We start from the raw sequence: 20,062 nt of genomic DNA, 5'->3' as shown, positions 1-20,062 counted from the left end.
TTACCAAATTACCTTGTTACCCTCACCGACGTAGCACCACAGTTTCTTTAGAAACTTACCCCCCCTTATTCATTTTAACGAACCAATTGTATTGTTTTGAATTAACAATAAAACTTCAGAAGAACTACATCTGTAATTGTCGGTAAAGGGGTTAGCAGTTATGTTGAGAGTGGCAGGGTGCTGTAAACATCACCCGAGGTTTATTGAAACTACGTAGAACTGACTAATTACATATATTTATATTAAAGTGCCCAGTCTTGCTCCGGCAAATCTTCGCGCGCACAACACAAGTTCAACAAGCCTTCAAGTAGCCTGGGAGCCACTTCCTGTCAGTGAAATAAACGGCATTTTGTTAGGTTACAAAGTGACGTACAAGAAACGTGGGGTAATCTTCGCCTTAGAGCAAAGCGTGAACACGACGCTGAATTTCACCATACTCATCGCATTGGACAAGTTCACTGTTTATGACGTAAATGTTTCGGCATTTACTCGTGTTGGGAATGGACCAGAAGCAAATGTAACGATATCGACAGACCAGGATGGTGAGAGAAATCAACTTATAGTCATTGAGCAAGGGAAAAAAAATAATTCTACCCAAAATTCATTTTGTCAAATGTCCATCACTTCTGTCCTAGAAAACAAATTTATTCGAGGGGGCTTATATAGAATAGAGATATCTCCAAGTTTTAAAAGTAGTGTTATACATAATTAGGCAACTCTACCCTATACAACTAAATACTTTTTTGTCACTAGTTCCCAGTCTTCCGCCAACCAATCTTGCGGCATACAACACGAGCTCGACAAGTTTGATGGTGACCTGGAATCCAGTCCCGCTGGGATTCACTCACGGGATTGTTCGGGGATACATGGTGTTGTACAAAAGAGAGAAATATGGAAATGAAAGTTACTCAAATATAACAAGCTCAGTGACCTCTGCAAACCTCACCAGTCTTGACAAATTTACAATGTACCTTATCAAAGTTTTGGCGTTTACAATAAAAGGGAGTGGTGCGGTAACAAATGACACTCGCGTGAGAACACGCGAGGATGGTAAGTACAATATTCCGTCTCTCAAATGTTATAAGATTTCTGCTTTTAAATTGTTGTTATCTACTTGTACAAATAAATTTCAGAACACAACCTCTCTCAGTGTCTTCACTACGATAAAACACTGAAATCTGTTATTCAATCCAAATTAAGCTGTTCAGTGCTATTTTTATGGTAAATTCGCTTTATGATTTAACTCCCGGAGAGTAAAACTGCGCACGCGTAATAAGTGGATACATATCCTCCCATAAGTGGACAGCTCTAGAATAACAAATAAGGTGTGTCTTTAATCATGATTGATTATGCCGTTAAGGCAAAATGTACACAAATCGGGATTAAATTTAACATTGACGCCCCTCGGATCCATCTCAACAGTTTTGTTTATTTCATATGATAGTTCCCAGTCTACCACCCAAACACCTTGCAGCTCACAATACCAGTTCAACCAGTTTAATGGTGACGTGGTCAAATGTGCCTGACGGATTCGTGCATGGTATCCTACGAGGTTATCGTGTTTTGTTCAAAACAGATCAGGGCATTTCGTACCGCAACGTGACAACAGCCAATCAAAGCTTTGAGTTGACGAGTCTTGAAAAGTTTACAAAGTACACTGTTAAGGTTTTGGCGTTTACTCGCATTGGTGATGGAAATAAATCTGACCCTGTCACCGTGTCAACTGATGAAGATGGTAAGAGTGTATTCGAGATTTTATTGGGTAATCAATCAACAACGTCAGGAAGGAAAACTTGAATCATCTAGAGAACACAGTATATGATAAAATAGCCCAGTTGGATAGCCATACCTGACTGACAATTGGTCAAAAACCAGTCGCAAATTGCACTGGCCAACCTGTAAAAGGCTCAAAAATTTTACAGTTAATTCATAACAGCAACAGACTATACTTTCTATCAGTTTATCAGAGTATTGTGAAAAGTTGTGATACAACGAGCGCCCTGGTTGTTCTCGATACCAGAACAGTTGAAAAACCAGGAATAAGTCGCCAAATAAAATAATCTATTTCGAGCTCAAAACATGACTAAAGCAAAATGGCCGCTACAGTAAAAAAGAGTACCAAAGCCTACGGTCCTCAACGGCAAAACCACAAAAGGGCGGGAAACGAGTGATATTTGAACAAATCATTCGTTACTGATTGGTCGAAACCTATCGTTTATTACACAGGTCAACCTATAGTTATTTTATAAAAGCAATAGACCGCACTTTCTTCTAGTTTACCGGCGTAATAACCAGCTTGGGATGCTGGGACCGCTTGGGATGCTGGGAGAACACGAGAAACGTTTTTTTTAATCACTGCTTAAACAACTTGGAAAATAAAGAATCAAACGCTTGTACTAAAAACGAATACCTACTTCTTTGAATCGCAATTCGACCTTGCTATTACTTTACTTTACTTCTACATAATTTTAACTGAGGGCCTCCTGTAAAAGAGCTTGAAGCTAAACAGAGTTCTCAAACAAATTACTTAATTTTTTTGGCAACGTACCTGACTTACCAATGTAAGTCACCCAGCTGTTGCCAGTTTTCTGAGCCATTAACAAACCAGTACAATGGAAATTGGATAATTTTAAGGACTTCATGTAAATTCGTTCTGATAAAAAAAAAGGTTTATTTTGTAGTTCCAAGTCTCCCACCCAAGAACGTGAGTTCCTACAATACAAGCTCGACCAGTGTTCATGTAAGCTGGCATGAGGTACCCGTTGGCTTTGTCCACGGTATTCTACTCGGTTACCGCGTTCTATACAAAGAAGCGAGTGCATTGAAGAATCAAAGCATTGTTTCAACCTCAGCAAATACGAAAACAAAGGAATTGCAAGGACTACAGAAATTCACCGTCTATGAGATTTCCGTCTTAGCATTTACAAGAATTGGGGACGGGATCAACTCCACCACGCTATTCGTTTCAACGGACGAGGACAGTAAGTGAAGGATGAGAACAAAACGTGAAATATATTTTTGCGAGATAAGTAAAATGTTTTTGTGGCTTTTCTCAGCGAACATTCGCGCTGGAGAAGGATTAACACTGAAACGTCGCTTTAAAAAATCTCTACGGTGGCTAATTTACATTGTCTACTTAGTTGCTAAAAACCAAATTATCTTGTAATATCCCCAACCGAAACAGCGCCACAATTTCTATAGAAACTCGTTAAGATCTGTTTCTCGCATTAAAACAAACGCTAGTTGAAAACAATGACATGAATAAATATGTGTAGTGAAGCGTTCGTTATGTTAAAATTTCAACATATTATTGCGTGAACCATGTCTTTGATTTACAGTTGTTTGCAGAAAGGTCGTTGGAAAAAGCGCAAGTGCACGTGACAACCTCGATAGGCGCTGTAGGTAGTTTTCAGGTCCCTCAGGAGAACAGCACTGTAAAGAAGAGACATGGCGGGTTTGATAAAGTTTTTTTTTTTTTTTTTTCTCGTTGTTCCCAAGACTGACTACTAATTTTAAACTTGCTGAAAAAAGAATAAGGAGCGAACTCCGGAACCCTTATGAGCGAAGAAAACGACGTAAGCCAAGACAATATAGATCTCTTAAGTAAACTCAACGAGAGCATATTCGAAAGGGCCCAAAGAAAAAATCTTTACACTGACGTAATATGCTATTGTTTTGTTCCTCTCGTATTCACGTGCAAGTCAGTATTTATACCCTGTTCATTAGTTCATATTTATTGTTTCAGAATTGTTTCTTGGATTAAGTTTGCAAGATCGTCGCGTGCACTTTTCCGACAACCTTTCTGCAAGCAGTTGTACACGAACGCTTGAACTCGTGCATGCGCATATGGGCCTCGATGACGATCAACCCCTAACTCAAATGCAAACCTGTTATGGGACGAGTGGGTAATGAGAAACAGTAGCTTGGGCTGATAAAATGGCAGTAAAATTTAAGCTACAATCCTACTTCTTTTGATTTAGCACAAGATTCGACTGCAAAGAAACGCAGAAAAACATAATCCTTGCCAAACAATTTGATAACCAATCGTACTCTGTCTTCTTTTAATTTAAGTACCCAGTCTACCCCCGTCTGATGTGGCAGCGCACAACACCAGCTCCACCAGTCTTATGGTGATCTGGCGTAAGGTTCCAAAGGGATTTGTTCACGGAATTCTTCGGGGGTACCGAGTCTTCTACAAGAAGACTGAGGATGAAGAAAGCTATCTCAACTCAACCACAGGCCCAACCGAGCAAGAACTTAGCATCACAGGCTTGAAAAAGTTCACGGAATATTCAATGAAAGTGTTGGCTTTCACAATAAAGGGTGACGGAGCAGTGTCCAATAACATTTCTGTTACGACAGATGAAGATGGTAAGATTCAAGTTCATCTTTCAAGCATTTAAACAATCTTTGAGACGTATTCTATTGGAAGCATATAACTTAAGCCTCTGCTTCAATCAAATTAGCGCAAATGTTGTAAAAAGATAAACAATAGAGTTTAGGTGTGGGTGCATTGCGTACAAAAGCCTTCTTTCTACTCGCCAAACCCAAAATTGCTCCTCATACCCTCGCGCAAGGCTACGTTGTAGAGTTATTAAGCGTGCCCTGAATTCCACTGAACTGCTTCATTCCAACTGTGAAAACATAATGATTATTCTTCGATGCGGATAACCCATAGAAGATATTTATGGCCTTTTCCGAACAGGGCTGTTGTGCAAGAAAAAATTCGGGAAGGAGAAAGGAAAAAACCAAGCTGTGTGAGGGAGAATCAAAATAATTGACGGTAGTGGTTTAAATCAGGGAGATAAGAATGTTGCTTTACGTAGTCCCCTAATGCCATGGTGTTTGTGTTAGTTCCCAGCTTGCCCCCTCAAAGGGTCCACTCGTACAACACAAGCTCTACAAGTGTGAACGTCACATGGCTTGAGGTTCCCATCGGGTTTGTCCACGGCATATTACAAGGTTACCGAGTATTCTACAGTGTAACCGAAAACCAATCTGCAATTGTGCCTTATACCATCGTGCCTGCGAGAAATCTGTTCAAGGAACTGACGGGGCTGAAAAAGTTTACAAACTACACTGTACAAGTGGCTGCTTTTACAAGGATTGGATACGGGGCAAAGTCGCTGCAATTCATAGTTTCTACCGATGAAGATGGTACGAAAAAGGTTCAGCATTCTGAGGCAAAATCGTTTACGTTGTGTCACGTTAGTGTTTTGGTATAGTAGGTGTTATTATTTGAAGTACATATCCTTCAATTCTAGAGTGTAAACTGGAAGAATTTCCCGGTGCTTAAAAAGATCTGAAGGAAACTTTAAAGTTGTGATGTCTAAAAACGCAAAAAAAGAGCCGGTTACGCAATGAGTCAATGTATCATAATATCAAATTATGGAACAAAACCAATGCAATGGTGTTTGAATTACACAATACTCGAGGAACATTAGATAGAGATATACAGGAAATTTTTTAAAAAATAAATATATGACATAAAACCAAAAGAACGCTGCACAAAGCACCCACAATCGCACAAGTATAAAACTTCCTATTTGCCACTTCATACTTCCTTTCTTCTGATTAGTTAGTGATAACTTTGCTTTTCGCGTCCATTAAACAGGTGGAAATGCGCTTTGTAATACATGATTTAAATTATCTTTTTACTCAGTTCCTAGTCGTTCTCCTCAAAATCTGTGGGCTAATAATATCAGTTCAACCGCACTGAGAATAACGTGGAACCCAGTACCCACCGGATTTGTTCACGGCATTTTGCGAGGTTACCGAATACTATATAAAGAGAAGAACAAGCCTTCAGCACCGTATACAAAGATCACTGTGTCTCCCGGTGTTAGAAAGAGAGAAATACATGATCTCAAGAAATTTACCTATTACAGCATACAGGTCCTTGCGTTTACCATCAAAGGAGATGGTATCCAGTCTCCAACGGTAGATGTTTCAACAGACGAGGACAGTGAGTGTCTGGGAGATATTTTCATTAAAGCGTTATCGACTTACAATTTTTAAGTTTTACTAATCCTAGACGATAAAAAGCCTTTCCTTTTGCAATAAAATCGTTGTGACACAATAGGCTTTTGGTGAAGAAACGTTTTTCTGATTCTTAGTTTAGTTCACACCAGCCTTAGCAGTTCTGAGGTATGGAAGTGGAATCCTTACTACCTAGATTTCGGATCCTCGATGACCATTCAAATTTTTTTTCTCCAACACCCGTGAAAACATCCTTTCCCTGAGAATCACTTGCTCGTGCATGTTAAAAAAATGGAAACTATCACAATGATAGATTCGTAATACTTTAGGCCCTCTCCCATCTTACCCCTCCCATCTCAGCTATTAGAAATGGCTCTTGTTGCAACTGACTCAGTAATGATTCGCTTCAGCTCCAAGCGAGACACCGCAAAATGTTTACGCAAGGGACAAGGAAAGCGCCACAAAAATCTCCGTGTCATGGCAAAGTCCACCTGCACACACCATACACGGTATCCTTCGTGGGTACTACATTTGGTACAGCATCATCAGCCTTGGTATTCATGATAAAACGCCAGTTTTTCCAAAAGACTACGTCAAGAAGAAATTATCAGCCTCAATGAAAAGTGACGTGCTCATTGATTTAGAGAGCTACGCTAAGTATGACATAAGGATCGCAGCTTTTACCAGCAAAGGACATGGACCAATTAAAGACATAACCACTAGTGAGTGACATTTCCTGTTATTTTTTATTTCAAGTAGGTTTTGCAGTAGCCCAATAATAAGGGGAATAGTTTTTAGATCGAGTGCTCCGGGTTGCTGCCTTGACCGTATCCGACTGTGTTGTTCCTTTAGCGAGCTACTTCATTCTCACATCGCCTTTTCTACGTGTGGGTATAGATGGGTTTGGCGAGCCGTAACGAAACCTAGCTAATGCTGGGGGGGGGGAGGCGAAACCTAGCTAATGCTGGGGGGAGGGGGGTAACCTGCAAGGGACTAGTTTCTAATCCAGCAGGGCAGAAGTTATACTTCTAGTTCTACAATGCTATTCTTTAACTGAAGTAATTTCCTAGCTCGCCTATAACGTTTTATCACCTCACATGGTCCTACTTTGACGCAAGCTCACAAACGGTAATTTTCATAACATTTTCTCAAGTCGTGAGCCGTTTGAACTGAGTTATCCTCCAGCCTTGGAATGAAGAAGGCGCTCAGTCTCGCCAATAGATTTTTAAATATTTACAGATAGGGAGTACCGTGCTTTCATTAATTACTTATTAGCTTAGTGCATTTTCATGAATTGAGGGGAATAACTATGAAGGTTTTTTTTTTTTAATTTTAACCATTCATTTAAACATCATGACTGCTCGTGTAGGTCCCCTTGCTGACTTATACCAAAGCAGCATTAAATAAGCCGTATCTTAATTTGCACATCTTCAAAAATTTACTTTGCTGTCAGCAATCTGTTATTATTCTCGCTACCCGCTACCCATGGCAGGAACAATGAAAATATTTGCATAAGAAAGAAAATTTTTTTCCCATGGGAAAAATAATCATTGTTCCTGCCATGCAACATGGCTGCTGTGCAAAACCTCTATTTTCGGTTTGTTGGTACTTTAAAGGAATATTTCACCATCGTCATTCCGATTTGGTACGCTTTTCAACGACATAAACAACTGTAACAGTGGTCTTTCTATCTCCCTTAAACTCGACCTCAGCAAATTGAAAGATGGTATAGCGTCCTCGAGGCTGTCATTCACTCTTTTATTTTTCTCTTGCAGGAACCTGCAGATGTCGCTCTACCATTCCTACCAACTGGTGGAACAATCCTCCATACGTAAGCTCTCGACCTAACAGCAACAGCAGCAAGGAAAGTGGTATTATACCAGCCATCTTGCAGCAAATAGTAACTCACTGCTGCCAAAGCTGCGCTGAGTTTGGCACCTCGGCGGTTGACTTTACCACTGATGCAGACGGGTTAGAAGCCAAGAAGAATGGCGTCATAGAGGTAAAGGATGCAATAAGCACCAAGACGATGATTTCTTTTGGAGTCGCTGGAGTGATGCCACAGGAGACCTACCATAGTCCTGACGGCGATGCAGAGTATGTACCAATTATGGAGACACCAGGTGTAGCTTTTATCGTCGCTGAAAGAAGGTGAGCCCGGCCCGTGAGAAATTCTTGAATCTGAATTCTTAGCTGACACCAGAACGTTAATGGACGATAACTCAATATATTTATTTCATAATGAACTCACTTCTATACCAGTAGCAATTAAAAAACCAAAAGGGGTTAATTTTTCCATAAAAATTGATTTACATTAACATCATCTTTCCTAAGAATTCTTACTTTTATATTTATCAACGCCATTAATTAGGTGTCGAATAATATCTTAGATTTTGTCGCCGCTTCTGTCGTTGTTCTTTCAAAATTCGTCGCTAGGTCATTATTGCAGTCATCCATTGGTGAAGAGTAGAAAACAGGTCGTTACTCATGAAAAATAAACTTACTTAGAGGCAAAATTTCAAATTCTTTATATTTGACATTCTTCATATTTCATTCCTCGTTTATTCCATCACCAGTGCGTGAATTTGTTTTTATTTATTTTTATTTTATTGACATCAAGATTAGGATGCCTTTGTGTATGAGACTGAGAAAGTTGATCCTTGTAAGAAGCACACTGCGGTTTGATTGATATCGTGTCTCAGTCCCCTCATGACCAAGCATTTTCAATCAAACTGGTAGGATCTGGGTATGAAGTTAATGCTCAGCATGAAAATATCATCCCGGGTTTTTTGTTGACATACTCTTACTTGAACCGTCTTCAGACACAACATGATCGGTAGATAAAAATAAACACCATGTCGAAATAAAGAAGAGTTGTCGTTTAGCTCCAGAGTGACATAAAATTGGCAGATATCAATGTTTTTGATATGTCATCGTCGTCTACCACGATATTGTCACTGTCTTAATGATTCAGACCCTACCTTAGCTTGAAATGCAATATAAATATTTCTGTGTGGTTCCGTGCAGAGATATTCACAAGGAAGTCCTGCTCGCGATCCTCAGCTGCTGGCCTACTGTAGTTATCGCATGTGTTATGACATACCTGGCTGGAATCGTAGTGTGGGCCTTGGTAAGTTACGTATATGATTCTAATAAAAGACAGACGATCTAGGGGAGGGGGACTGGCTAAGCACCCAATGAAATTCCTGCATCGAAGACTGCGCTAGATGACAATAACATATGATGAGAGGCCCCTCCGAAAAAGGAAATGCATAGCAGATAATCTTCCGAATCTTTTTATGGGAGAGATTTCACCAAAAAACATATTAACAAAAACTTTAAGCAAAAATAAAAAAAAATAAGAATAAGGTTGCTTCAAAGTTCCTCACCGCATATAAACAAACTTTTCTAGTGGGCGGCACGCGAGATATTTAACTGTGTATGGGGAAGTCGAATTGTCTTTTTACCGCGCTCGTGTTTCTGTTTAGGACATGAACTGGAATCATGTTGATTTTCCCAAATCTTTCGTTGCTGGATCATTGGAGGGATTCTGGTGGTCGTTTGTTACTATGACAACAGTTGGGTAAGCATCTTTAGCTTTGTATTAACTGAATCAAAGTTTGCTTCCGATGTCAGTTTGTTACTCGCATTATTTTTTATTAAGTCCACACACAAAGCTCGTTTTCATTAACAAGAGGAATAAGCAGGGGATGCCCAACCTCAGCGCGAGTGTTATCGAAGGGCAACATAAATATTTTCCATGAATTGTTTTCCTTAAGGTTTGGCGCCTAATAGAACCAGAATCCTTCAAAGTGAATGGAACCACAATTAATGTTTGAAAGTGGATCTCAGGGTCCGTCACTGAGGAATCAATTTGACGAAAGATCAAGTCAAAATGAAATGACCGCTAGATCAAAGGCTTCTACCTATCGCGTCCCCTGGAAAAAATGCTGCTTTGAAACAAATAGACGATTACGTCTCTATTACCCACTATTGATTACATCATTGACAAAATTAGTCTCAGAGTAGTAAGCTCAACTCTGGTTTTCCAATTTTTTAGGTGTTGGTTAATGTTTGTTTTGTTTACCCAATCTAAAAACAAATGGCATATCTTCTCTGTAACCTAGCTGCCCAGCGTTTTCAGAACACCTTCAAGTTATTTCAGATAACTAATAGTCTTATCTTTTACCACAATTGGCAGTAATGTCACAACTTGATTGCCCAATTTTCCGTTGTTGATAAGAGTACAGACCACACTGCTCGCGTCAACTTGTCGTACAGTGAAAGAATCGTTTTATTTGACGTCGATCCTCTAGTAAAAAAAAAAACAACAAATCGACGGTGGTTTAGCGCGGTCTTTACTCTTATCGAAAACGGGCGTAGCCGAGACAGTCCGCAACAAATTTGTCTTTTTAATTGTAAACGAAACTTTTGTGTGCTATGAGACTGAAAGAAGATGAATCAAAAATTTTGTTGTGGTGGTGGTGGTGTTTTTCTTCAAGGTACGGTGATCGAATTCCCAAGTCCATCCTCGCGCGGTCTTTTGCCTTTTTGTGGACTTGGATTGGCATCGCCACAATGGCGGTTGTTACTAGCAGCATTACAGCTTCTCTAATGAGTATGGTGTTCCAGTCAGAAAAGATGCTATACGGAACAAAGGTAAGAGGACTGGACAAGCTGATCGTAATGTCTTTAAATTCTAAACTATTTCATGAATTTCAAAATGTTTTCAACTTTGCAGGAGCATGTTATGAATAGAAATCTCAGTACTGTGAAAAATGAAAAATTTACCTAGAGACAAATGCGAACTTTGTCTTTCAACTACAGGGAACGTTATGACTTATGTTATAAAATACTTGGAGTTTCATCATTTGCGTGTTTTCCTAAGCTTGAACGTGAGGCGTTCCCGTTGACACCTGGCAGAGGCAAAGTGTTACACTGTTGTTAAGGCTTTGATTGCCATCTTATTTACCAGCCTCTGAGGCGCAGAACAGCGCGCTATACCGAGGCACATGAGTAGCTTTCACCAGGGGACAACATAGTGTTTCCCACATTGTCAGAGTCAATAACACTCACAAATTGGTTTGGTCAGCCATCTTTAAAGCCACATCAGCCAGATCTACATAAAACAGAGAGATACGAGATCCGTTACCTGATTCACTCCAGTTCTCTGTTCTGAGTTTTAATCCAACTCATCGTGTTGTATTCTTATGCAGAGAACGTTTTTTTTTACATAGTGCGTTTTCCAACAAAAAATTAATAGCGAGTATCAAGCTACGCGAGGGAGGGGAGAAGGGAATGACCATTAATTGGACAAGTTTCCATTTCAGAAAGAATAGCAACGCTCCCAATTCCTGCAGGAAACCGACAGCGAGATGAACTCGACGGCTAATAAGCCACTTGGCTAGTAAGACCAGATCTTTCAGCGAGAGAACAGAGAGTAAACTGACAGAATTCATTCTTTCTGACGTAATGACCAAATTTTCTCGCTTAATGGTTACCGTATTCCTATATTTATGGAGTTGCGCGTTCATGTGCTCCGCGCTGGAACTTCACTCTAAAGAAAGGACTAAGTAAAATGCAGCTGCTGTAGATGATTTTCAACCACCCGGATAAACCTAATCTGTTACGTCATGTTCTTTTATCTGTTCAGTTGGCGGCCATTGCTAACTCCAGTGAATACCAGTTAGGACTCAGACGAAATGCCATACTAAACACAGGTAAGTCTAGCTACATCGTAATTAACATAGTTACACGTGGAATACCTCCTGCAGGAGCGATTTCAGTATTGTTAATTGAGTTACTGAAAAAAAAAAAAAGCTAGTAACATTTTAGCCATTTTCCTACCGTTTTTATTTTTGGGCTCAACAAATAGTTCCCACGAATTTGATTGCGCGATATCCACGACCTCGCATAACAAATAGCCATAAACTTGACCTCAAGAATGATAATCTTGGAGTACATCACCAAATTATCAGTAAGCTTCAAAAACTCACCCCCAAAAATAACTCATCCTCAGTGACTCAAACCCCTTTTTTCCCTGCTATTTGCGTACGAGTTTAACTAATTGTGATTGCATAAGGTCAGTTGTTAAAATAACTTAATCTATAGAACATTTGCCATGACGCACCCTTATAGTAAACTCACTGAGTTATAACAAAAGTGTCGTGGGGAGGAGGGGGGGGCCTTAGGGAGAGACCACGTGACCATGTGGTTGGTTTGCTAGACTTCGGGTTGAGACATCTTATTAGTCTCGTGTCCAGACTTTCTACAGCCAAGTGGTTACAACTACACTGTAGGGTCTGGATACGAGATGAAGATCTGGGCTCGTGCTTTATCGAGTATGCGTGGGACCAGCAAACCCTTATGAGAGAATAATTGCGTGTAGCCTCCGAGGGACTGGCATCCAATCCGAGAAGAACGGTCACTCTCTAGTATAGAATTCAGACAATGTTCCCACAGCAAAGCGAATCAATCTCGTATAAAGAAACCGTCCGGACGTGTAATGGATCTACTTTTAGGTCTTAACAACTTACATGTCTTCTTTCAGACCGCTCATACGGGAACATATACGATATTTATGACGATCTTGAAAATAACCGGGTGCATGCAGCACTTTTGGATTCGTACTCAACAGCGAGTGAGACCAAGTTGTTCAGTAAGGACTGGATCCGAGTAATAGAGATTATTCCTGTTAGATACGAATCTGCTAATGGCCTGGTGCTGACCGGAGACGCCACTAGATTGGCGCGCTGTTTTCGGCGCTACGTGAAATCGGAAACAAGCAGCATACATAGAACAATACAGAAAAATGTGGGATCAATAGAGGTGAGAGGTTATATAATCAAGATCACAAACCCTTCTGGGTCAATAAAAGTCGTTAGTTATATCATGTTTTACTCTTCAGTCCTCCACCGTCCGCGCCAAGCGAGCGTGAGGAGGACTGGTGCCTACACGCCCCTAATAAAAGTAAAAACAAGCAAACGAAGAAATGACATCTTCAACGCAAGCTATAGGTTTGCGCGGGAGAGGTGGCATCCCATTTTACCTTGCCGAACCAGTAACAGTAACGCTAAGCCAGTGACTAACAAATTCAAATTTTCTGTGCTATTCTTTTCAATCGACCCATTTTACAGGCAGGTGATGTTCCTTTTGCGGTGAAGACATCGTCAGAGTTGCTAACAGAAGAGTCCTACGTGTATGTGAATACAGTCATCATCCTTGGTGCGTCTTTAGGCGTCTTCACTTTGTGTGGTCTCTTTTGGCATTTTTGCTTCTACAAGAGGACGCCGTCGCCAAAGCCTTCCGAGTCAGGTACAGGATATTCATACTACACTCATGTTATTCCTCGCGATTTATTTTTCCCTGACAAAAAGATGATTTTTCTTCAATCGAACCACAAGTTTCATAATGAATGAGTGTCCAACTGATGTTTGTTTCTCTTTGGTACCTCACTCTGTAAGAAATAGAAATGAATTCACCAGTCTTTCACCGGCATTTGAAGACATGAAAAGCTATTTGTCATTGTAAATTACCACTCTCTTTGACAAAAAGGTGGTGTCCATGTACTTTGATTCCCCCGCCCCTCTTTTACCTACGCTGGCACGTAGCATTGAGTGAGGTTATAAATCAGTGTCTAAGGAAATATTAAAGTAGGCCTCTCTGACCAAAATCACAGAAACTATCTTATACCAGAGCGAAAGTTAGCATGGCAGATTTTTCCGATTATTAAGTTAAAGTGTACCACGTGTAGCAGTTTGTGCTAAGAACACAAATTACTGTATAAGATCACGGTCAGCGGTCACGGTCACGGTCAAGTTACTGTATAAGATCAGACCTAATTCAAATACTACCCAGAACTGTATATCAAAGGGCATCATGATATTTTGCGGAGTGACTTATTCAAAATAGTACATCGTTCTCCCTAGTCTCTAGTTTTGTGTTCTGGTCAGTTTTCACACGGATTTCATCAAATTACGCCCCTCTAAGGGACCAGTTTATTTCCTGGAGGGAGGGGTGAGAAGATTTTAATCGTGTCACAATAACATTTACCTGATTTCCCCCTCCCATCCCACTTCAACGCTCCATACTATTCTCGCAGTCAGTTTTCTATAGTCTCGCCCCTTTCAGCTCTGTTAGCGATGACTGATCCCCCCTTTTTTCCAACATATGATCTCCCCCCTAAAAAAATCTTTTGACGCCCCCCGTCCCCTTCCGCCGACGATCGATGAATTAATGACTGGTTCGTTGACAAGGATGGAAAGGCAATGGTGATGGTGTTCAGTCTACAGTGATTCTAATTTCGTGACATTGCGTTGTCAGCCGAACAAATAGTGGTCGTCGACGGGTCAAGCAAATCACGAATAACCCGTCAGGAATTGATGGAACAGCTGAAACAAGATATCGCCGAGTTTTATGCATCCTTTCGACGAAGGTATCTTGCTTTACGACGAAAACATATCGAACAGATTAAGGAGTTCAGGAGAGAGCGCAGTGGTTATCAAGACACAGGTAAATGTTCTCCATGTGATAATACACGAGCCATGTGCGGAGTTTTAAGGTTCTAATTAACATCGGGACATATTTCCACCTACTTTAGTTGACAACGCTTGGTTTTCTTTTTTAAAGAGTGACAGTTACAATCAATCTCATTGACCACTTTCATAAATGGCCGCCGGATTGATATTCTTTTGTTTAAATTTAAATTAGCCTTTCTGGCCTCGTTTTCCAGTTTAAAATTCAAAAGAATACATTATCTCAAGCGAGGCTAGTGAGGCTAATTTGAATTTAAACAAAAGAATATCAATCCGGCAGCCATTTATGAAAGTGGTGCATTAACTCTGTTTCCTCGATCTATTTTGACTCTAAAAAGCGGATTCTTGGCGTCTAAGTTTTGCAGCATTTTCTAAGCTTGATCCCAGGTTCCTCTACTTTTAGGAAAAGTGGAAACAGCGTGACTATTTTTCCAAAAGAGAAACGTGTGATAATTGCCCAGCATCCCTCTTTCTCTCATTTCTATAGAACAAAATGGGGAGAAACTAGGAAAGTGAAATTCCATTTTTTCATTTTTTCTCTCTTCATTTCGTATCATACCCAAATGTATTCGAACATATGAAAATCATATATGCAGTTTCATGAAATATGTGAAAGCGATCCTCGCAGTAATGAACCCTACTTATGATGTAGTGGTTCTTTAAGTAGGATTCATTACTGCGAGGATCGCTTTCATCCATATCCAAATGTGTTTGTTCCACCTAAAAACATTCGTTTCTGGGGTGGGTTATCCGAAAGGCGGTTGGCACTAATGCGAGACTAAAAGCTAAACTTTGATTTTATTTCTCACATATGATTAACAATTATCCACAAAGTGGAGGTAAATAGTAGTGGATATTTACCGATCTGCAAAGGGGCGAGGTAAATATCAACCACTTTCAACGATACTTTGGTGAATAATTGTTTTAGTTTATACCACACAGTTGCAAAAGAATTTATTAAATTAATCTATTTCAATATGCCGAAAATTGGTGGGAATTTAAACTCCTAAAACGCGATTTTGTCTCATCGCTGCTCGGAGGTGAATTGTATTAGCTATTCACTTCCGAACTAGCCAATCAGTGCGCGTGTAAAGCACCATTTACTCGAGGGATATATACTAATCAGTGGCGGATGTAGGGGAGGGGCCAGGACCCCCCTTATCTTGGGTAAAAATAAACGCAGAGGGACGAAAATCCGGCAGGTGTACAAACACACACAACCGAGCTATCCCCCCTTGGCTCAACGTCTGGGATCCGCCACTACTAATAACATGTAAAAGGACCGCGTCTTTCGGATTGTGGTCATGGTATGAAGAAAAATTTAACGAAACAGAAATAAACAGGGAATCAATCAGATAAGCTTAAAACTGAATACAATTTTTACGCTAAGCCTGGATTGGCGCAAGATAGATAGAGAAACAAACAGTTATTTTGTATTAAGCTGCGTTATTTAGATTGAGCAAGAAAAGGAGATTAATACATTTTGCCTTTCTTCATTTTACCTTTAACTTCACAGAGTTTAGAAGACTAACGGAGTTAGCAGCAAGTAAGTGAATCTCGTGTGACAAAACTGTAATGCAGTTCAATGTTAAATTGTTGAACTCTTTAGACACCAAAAGTGAATCTCCTGATTATATTGAAACAAAAAAACATGTTCTTTGCTGAGGGACCACGCCTGGTTTGTCTAAATTGTACCTCCTTAACGGATTTTCATAGAATTGTTTCAGAAAATTGATCAATTAGCAACTTAAAACCTTCCTTTCTTTAATTCAAAGCGTTCTTAAAGTTTACAAAGTAACCAAGTGGACAATCATACTTGGTTTGATCCTACTCTGGTTTAAAGATTTAATAAATGTAACCGAGAAGTTACAATTAATGGACCCAACGTTTCGAAACTCCTGCCGGTCTAGTGCCTTTATCGGGGATGATCTAATCATTGCAACAAGATCTTCTTTTATATGTTCACTAGTTAGCGGCCCTTTTTTCTGACGAGGTGTAAAATTTTCTTGTTGAATTCGTAGATCGAAGAGGACATTACGTGGTGACAAAAGACGCAGATATCAACTCGATATTTGAAGGAATGGACATGACAATATTCGACAAAAGAAGCAGCAAGAGATGGTGAACTGACACTAAGGAATAAACAGTCCCATCCAGATGTTTGCTGAAAAATGATGATGTCAACGATTAATATTCCAAGTGATGGAATAAGCCATTTTCGATGCATTAAAATTCAAACTTGGCTCCGAGGTTTGGGGGAATAAACAAAAGAGATTACATCAAGGTTGAAGGCTGGCTGAGTCGGAGTCATGGTAGAAATCTAATGTATTCAAAATGACCTATTATAAAAAAATTAGTGAAAATATGACAGTTTGACATATGTCATTTAGAGCTGCTCTACAAACATTTCCATGCGAATTCTACACGTTAACTTTATTTCTAGATTAGGGAACCGTGACAGGAGGCTCTAAAAGATGCAACTTTAGTTAGAAGCACCCTAATAGAAAACAAGTAATCTTTACACATTTCTCGCCCAGGTAGCATCTTGGAAATGTCAAGAGAAAATAATGGCACCATTATTTTTTATTGGAAACGTGTAATTATGCAAGTTATAACATCAAGTTTTGCCGCTTACGTCTTTCGTACACAAAAAAAATTTACTCCAGCGCTCAAAATGACGTAAATCATGTGTACAAGAAAAGATATTCACAACATTGTAATTTAGCAAGCCGTTCTATAATAAAAGCAGAAGAATTGACAAAATATGTTACAGTGGATCAGTGCATGGTTAATATATGCAGCTGAGTGCCGTCTCTTTAAGATGCAGTTAACTTAACTGGCTCGTTAGGCTCTTCTGTCTCATTCAAGATGGGAGTTTCAATGATTTTGAAAATTATTCAGTAAGTCTATCAGCTAAGAAAAAAAATTGACTGGTTTGCGTGTCAAACCTGTTTCTCTATTCTTTTAAATATTTTATTTGTTTATTTGCTTCGGGTCCGTTAATAAAGTTACGGGGACTCTCAAGAAACATGGCAAGGTCATTGCGCTGTGTTTTAGGCCAAGACAGTTTACTCGCACGGTGCTCATCTTCATCAGAATACGAATAAGGTCTGAGTAACTATGGGGGTGTGTGTGTGTGTGTGGGGGGGGGGGGGGAGAGATTCCTGCACAGGGTCTAAAAGTTAATGGTTGTGCAAGTTCGGTGCCCACGGGGGGGAAACAATTTTTTCATTTTCAAAGAAGTTTGCGATTAAGAGACTACAAAAGGAACGCGTTTGAGCATTTGAACCTACAACTCAGTGTCATATCACTAATTCCACAGCTGAAGTAAACAGTGGGTCTTTTATTTGACAATTCAAGATAAAAAAAAGTATATTCCCAGTCAATACTTCCACGTGTTGTAAGTTTCCAGTAACTCTGCTGCAGCTCTTTAAATCAGTCACCGAGGAATTTTCGTTTCGTGCTAGTTATAAATCATTTTATTACAGCTAAGGTATTTTAACTAAATATTTCCATTCTTCCTTATTACTTGATCCTATTTTTGCAGCCCTAATTCATTCCAATTCCTAAAAAGAAACGGTCATTTATTTTATTTGGAGCTTTAAACTAATGCATAATTTCCAAATACATCCTAACCTCATATGTAAACTTTTGTTGCGATGAAAGGAGTGTCAATTTTGTAACTTAAAGACAGCCATCGAAGAGAAACAGCGTTCATACTAAAATCGTGGTCAAAGATAGTAAGAAAGCATACGTATCCTACCTCATAATGCAAGTAATGTCGCCTTAGATCGAAAATCAGCTTAAATTAGCGCTGCATCACAACGCCAGACTACAACATCTTAATCTCTGGAAAAAGTGTGCGGCTTCTTTTACTGTTTCTACAGCCAAAGCAAACAGCAATAGAAATGCAGGCGATGAAGACTAGTAGAATTTCTAATCATTTATGGATGGGGTAAATTTTTATGAAGGCGGTGCATACTCCTCATTTAATTTACGAACATATTTTCTCGATTTTCCACGTCTACATACACAAAATATACTGCATTTGCATCGTCCATACAATGGTTCCAATCGCAAACCCACCTGTGCAATCAGTAAGATAACTTGTACAAATTAAACTCAGTCGATCAACTCAATTGGTGGAAGTGACACCAATATATCTTTTTTTATTTACAAATGAGGGCCTGAGGTTGATTAATGCTGTTTGGTCCTCTATCTTTTACCAAAAAAAAAACGGATCATAGTATTTCAAAAAGCAATTTGAATTGTTCGCAATGACGTATAATTCAAGCATGTTACTAAAAACTAAATTTTGTAGTTTTATTCGTTTATTGAAATGCCAATCTCGTTAAGAAATTATTTTTATTTTGTTTACTCAAAGGTTACAACTTGACCCTGCAACAGTTTTTTCAATAAATAGTCTAGACATTGTCGAAAGTAAAAGCGCCGGCGAATTTATCGAAGACGAGGCAGAGGTCCTGACGAAGACTGAATATTTCCGATGAGAGAGTCTCTCATTGGTTTGATATTATTCGTAGAACTGAACAGCCGAAGGAGAAGGGTGAAAGACATTTATAACAAGATGAAGATCGTGAAAATTTGTACAGGAAAGAGGATCAGGTTTTTGTTACTGATTACTGGTTTTGCGGCTATCGTCACAATGAAGATATGCCCGTGGATTTCTACAACTAAACAGCAACCAACCATACACCGAACATTTTTAAAAACTCGAACAAGATGCCCTCAGAAATTTTCGCTTTTGATCTTGGTTCTTTCCAGTCCGTTGAATTTTCAACAGCGACGAGTGATTCGTCAAACTTGGGGGACAGATTATGCCATGGAAAAAACTTGGAAGACCATGTTTCTTTTGGGGCAAGCGAAACACCCAACGGAGGCGAAATACTTGTCTGAGGAGGCAGTCATTTACGGTGACCTCATTCAAGGGCTACAAATAGACTCGTATTCCAATTTAACCCTAAAAACTGAAATGGGCTTAGAGTGGGCAGTAAAATATTGTGATTTTGATTTTCTTCTAAAAGCAGATGACGACGTTTTCGTGGACACTTACAAACTGGTGGATTATTTAAGGAAACCACACACTCCTAAAAGACAGTTATACCTGGGGAATGTCGCGCGAGGACTGAAGACAAAAAGAGAAGGAAAATGGGCTTTATCCCTCCAAGAACACCAAAGCGATGTTCTTCCAAAATTTTGTCTTGGTCCTGGGTATGTGTTATCAAAAGACGTTGTCGGCCGATTTGTGGAAATATTTGATGTCAAGAAACCTTTAAAACTGGAGGATGTGTACATGGGAATGTTGGCAGAAAGACTTGGTGTGATCCCCAAGAATCATTCAGGATTTCAAACGTACATTGAAGAGAAACATTGCATATACAATACTGAGTTGATTGTTGTACACGAAGTGTCGCCGTATTGTCTTATGAAACTGTTTACCAAAGCTTTAGAGGAAAGATTTCGTCAAGTTGGTAAAGGTATATAGAGTAACTTGCCTCAGTGATGATTGTATTGATTGAAGGCAAGATGGT

At 39.5% G+C, this 20,062-nt stretch overlaps 2 protein-coding genes across 3 annotated transcripts in view; both read left to right on the top strand.

The window, feature by feature from the left end:
* LOC111325212 (uncharacterized) overlaps nucleotides 1-17,634 on the top strand; it is a 31,860-nt gene extending 14,226 nt beyond the window's left edge. For both annotated transcript variants that reach the window (XM_022928977.2, XM_022928976.2), the window contains exons 21-38: nucleotides 249-542; nucleotides 754-1,050; nucleotides 1,445-1,735; nucleotides 2,682-2,981; nucleotides 4,072-4,371; nucleotides 4,855-5,157; nucleotides 5,663-5,965; nucleotides 6,390-6,701; nucleotides 7,755-8,130; nucleotides 9,007-9,109; nucleotides 9,468-9,562; nucleotides 10,482-10,638; nucleotides 11,633-11,699; nucleotides 12,530-12,807; nucleotides 13,116-13,293; nucleotides 14,302-14,490; nucleotides 16,030-16,059; nucleotides 16,535-17,634. In XM_022928977.2, the coding sequence (XP_022784712.2) occupies nucleotides 249-542; nucleotides 754-1,050; nucleotides 1,445-1,735; nucleotides 2,682-2,981; nucleotides 4,072-4,371; nucleotides 4,855-5,157; nucleotides 5,663-5,965; nucleotides 6,390-6,701; nucleotides 7,755-8,130; nucleotides 9,007-9,109; nucleotides 9,468-9,562; nucleotides 10,482-10,638; nucleotides 11,633-11,699; nucleotides 12,530-12,807; nucleotides 13,116-13,293; nucleotides 14,302-14,490; nucleotides 16,030-16,059; nucleotides 16,535-16,638 (3,977 nt within the window). In that variant the 3' untranslated portion in view covers nucleotides 16,639-17,634. The remainder of the gene's footprint in view (nucleotides 1-248; nucleotides 543-753; nucleotides 1,051-1,444; nucleotides 1,736-2,681; nucleotides 2,982-4,071; nucleotides 4,372-4,854; nucleotides 5,158-5,662; nucleotides 5,966-6,389; nucleotides 6,702-7,754; nucleotides 8,131-9,006; nucleotides 9,110-9,467; nucleotides 9,563-10,481; nucleotides 10,639-11,632; nucleotides 11,700-12,529; nucleotides 12,808-13,115; nucleotides 13,294-14,301; nucleotides 14,491-16,029; nucleotides 16,060-16,534) is intronic.
* Nucleotides 17,635-18,771: 1,137 nt separating this feature from the next.
* LOC111325172 (beta-1,3-galactosyltransferase 5-like) lies at nucleotides 18,772-20,016 on the top strand. The gene has a single exon (XM_022928925.2). The coding sequence runs from the start codon at nucleotides 19,018-19,020 to the stop codon at nucleotides 20,014-20,016; it is 999 nt and encodes a 332-aa protein (XP_022784660.2). The 5' UTR covers nucleotides 18,772-19,017.
* Nucleotides 20,017-20,062: the final 46 nt, after the last annotated feature.

This window comes from Stylophora pistillata, chromosome 1 (assembly GCF_964205215.1).
Source record: "Stylophora pistillata chromosome 1, jaStyPist1.2, whole genome shotgun sequence".
In the NCBI taxonomy this organism is placed as follows: Eukaryota; Metazoa; Cnidaria; class Anthozoa; order Scleractinia; family Pocilloporidae; genus Stylophora; species Stylophora pistillata.
The sequence above is the reverse complement of the archived record's forward strand: the minus strand, read 5'-3'. Positions and strand labels throughout refer to the sequence as shown.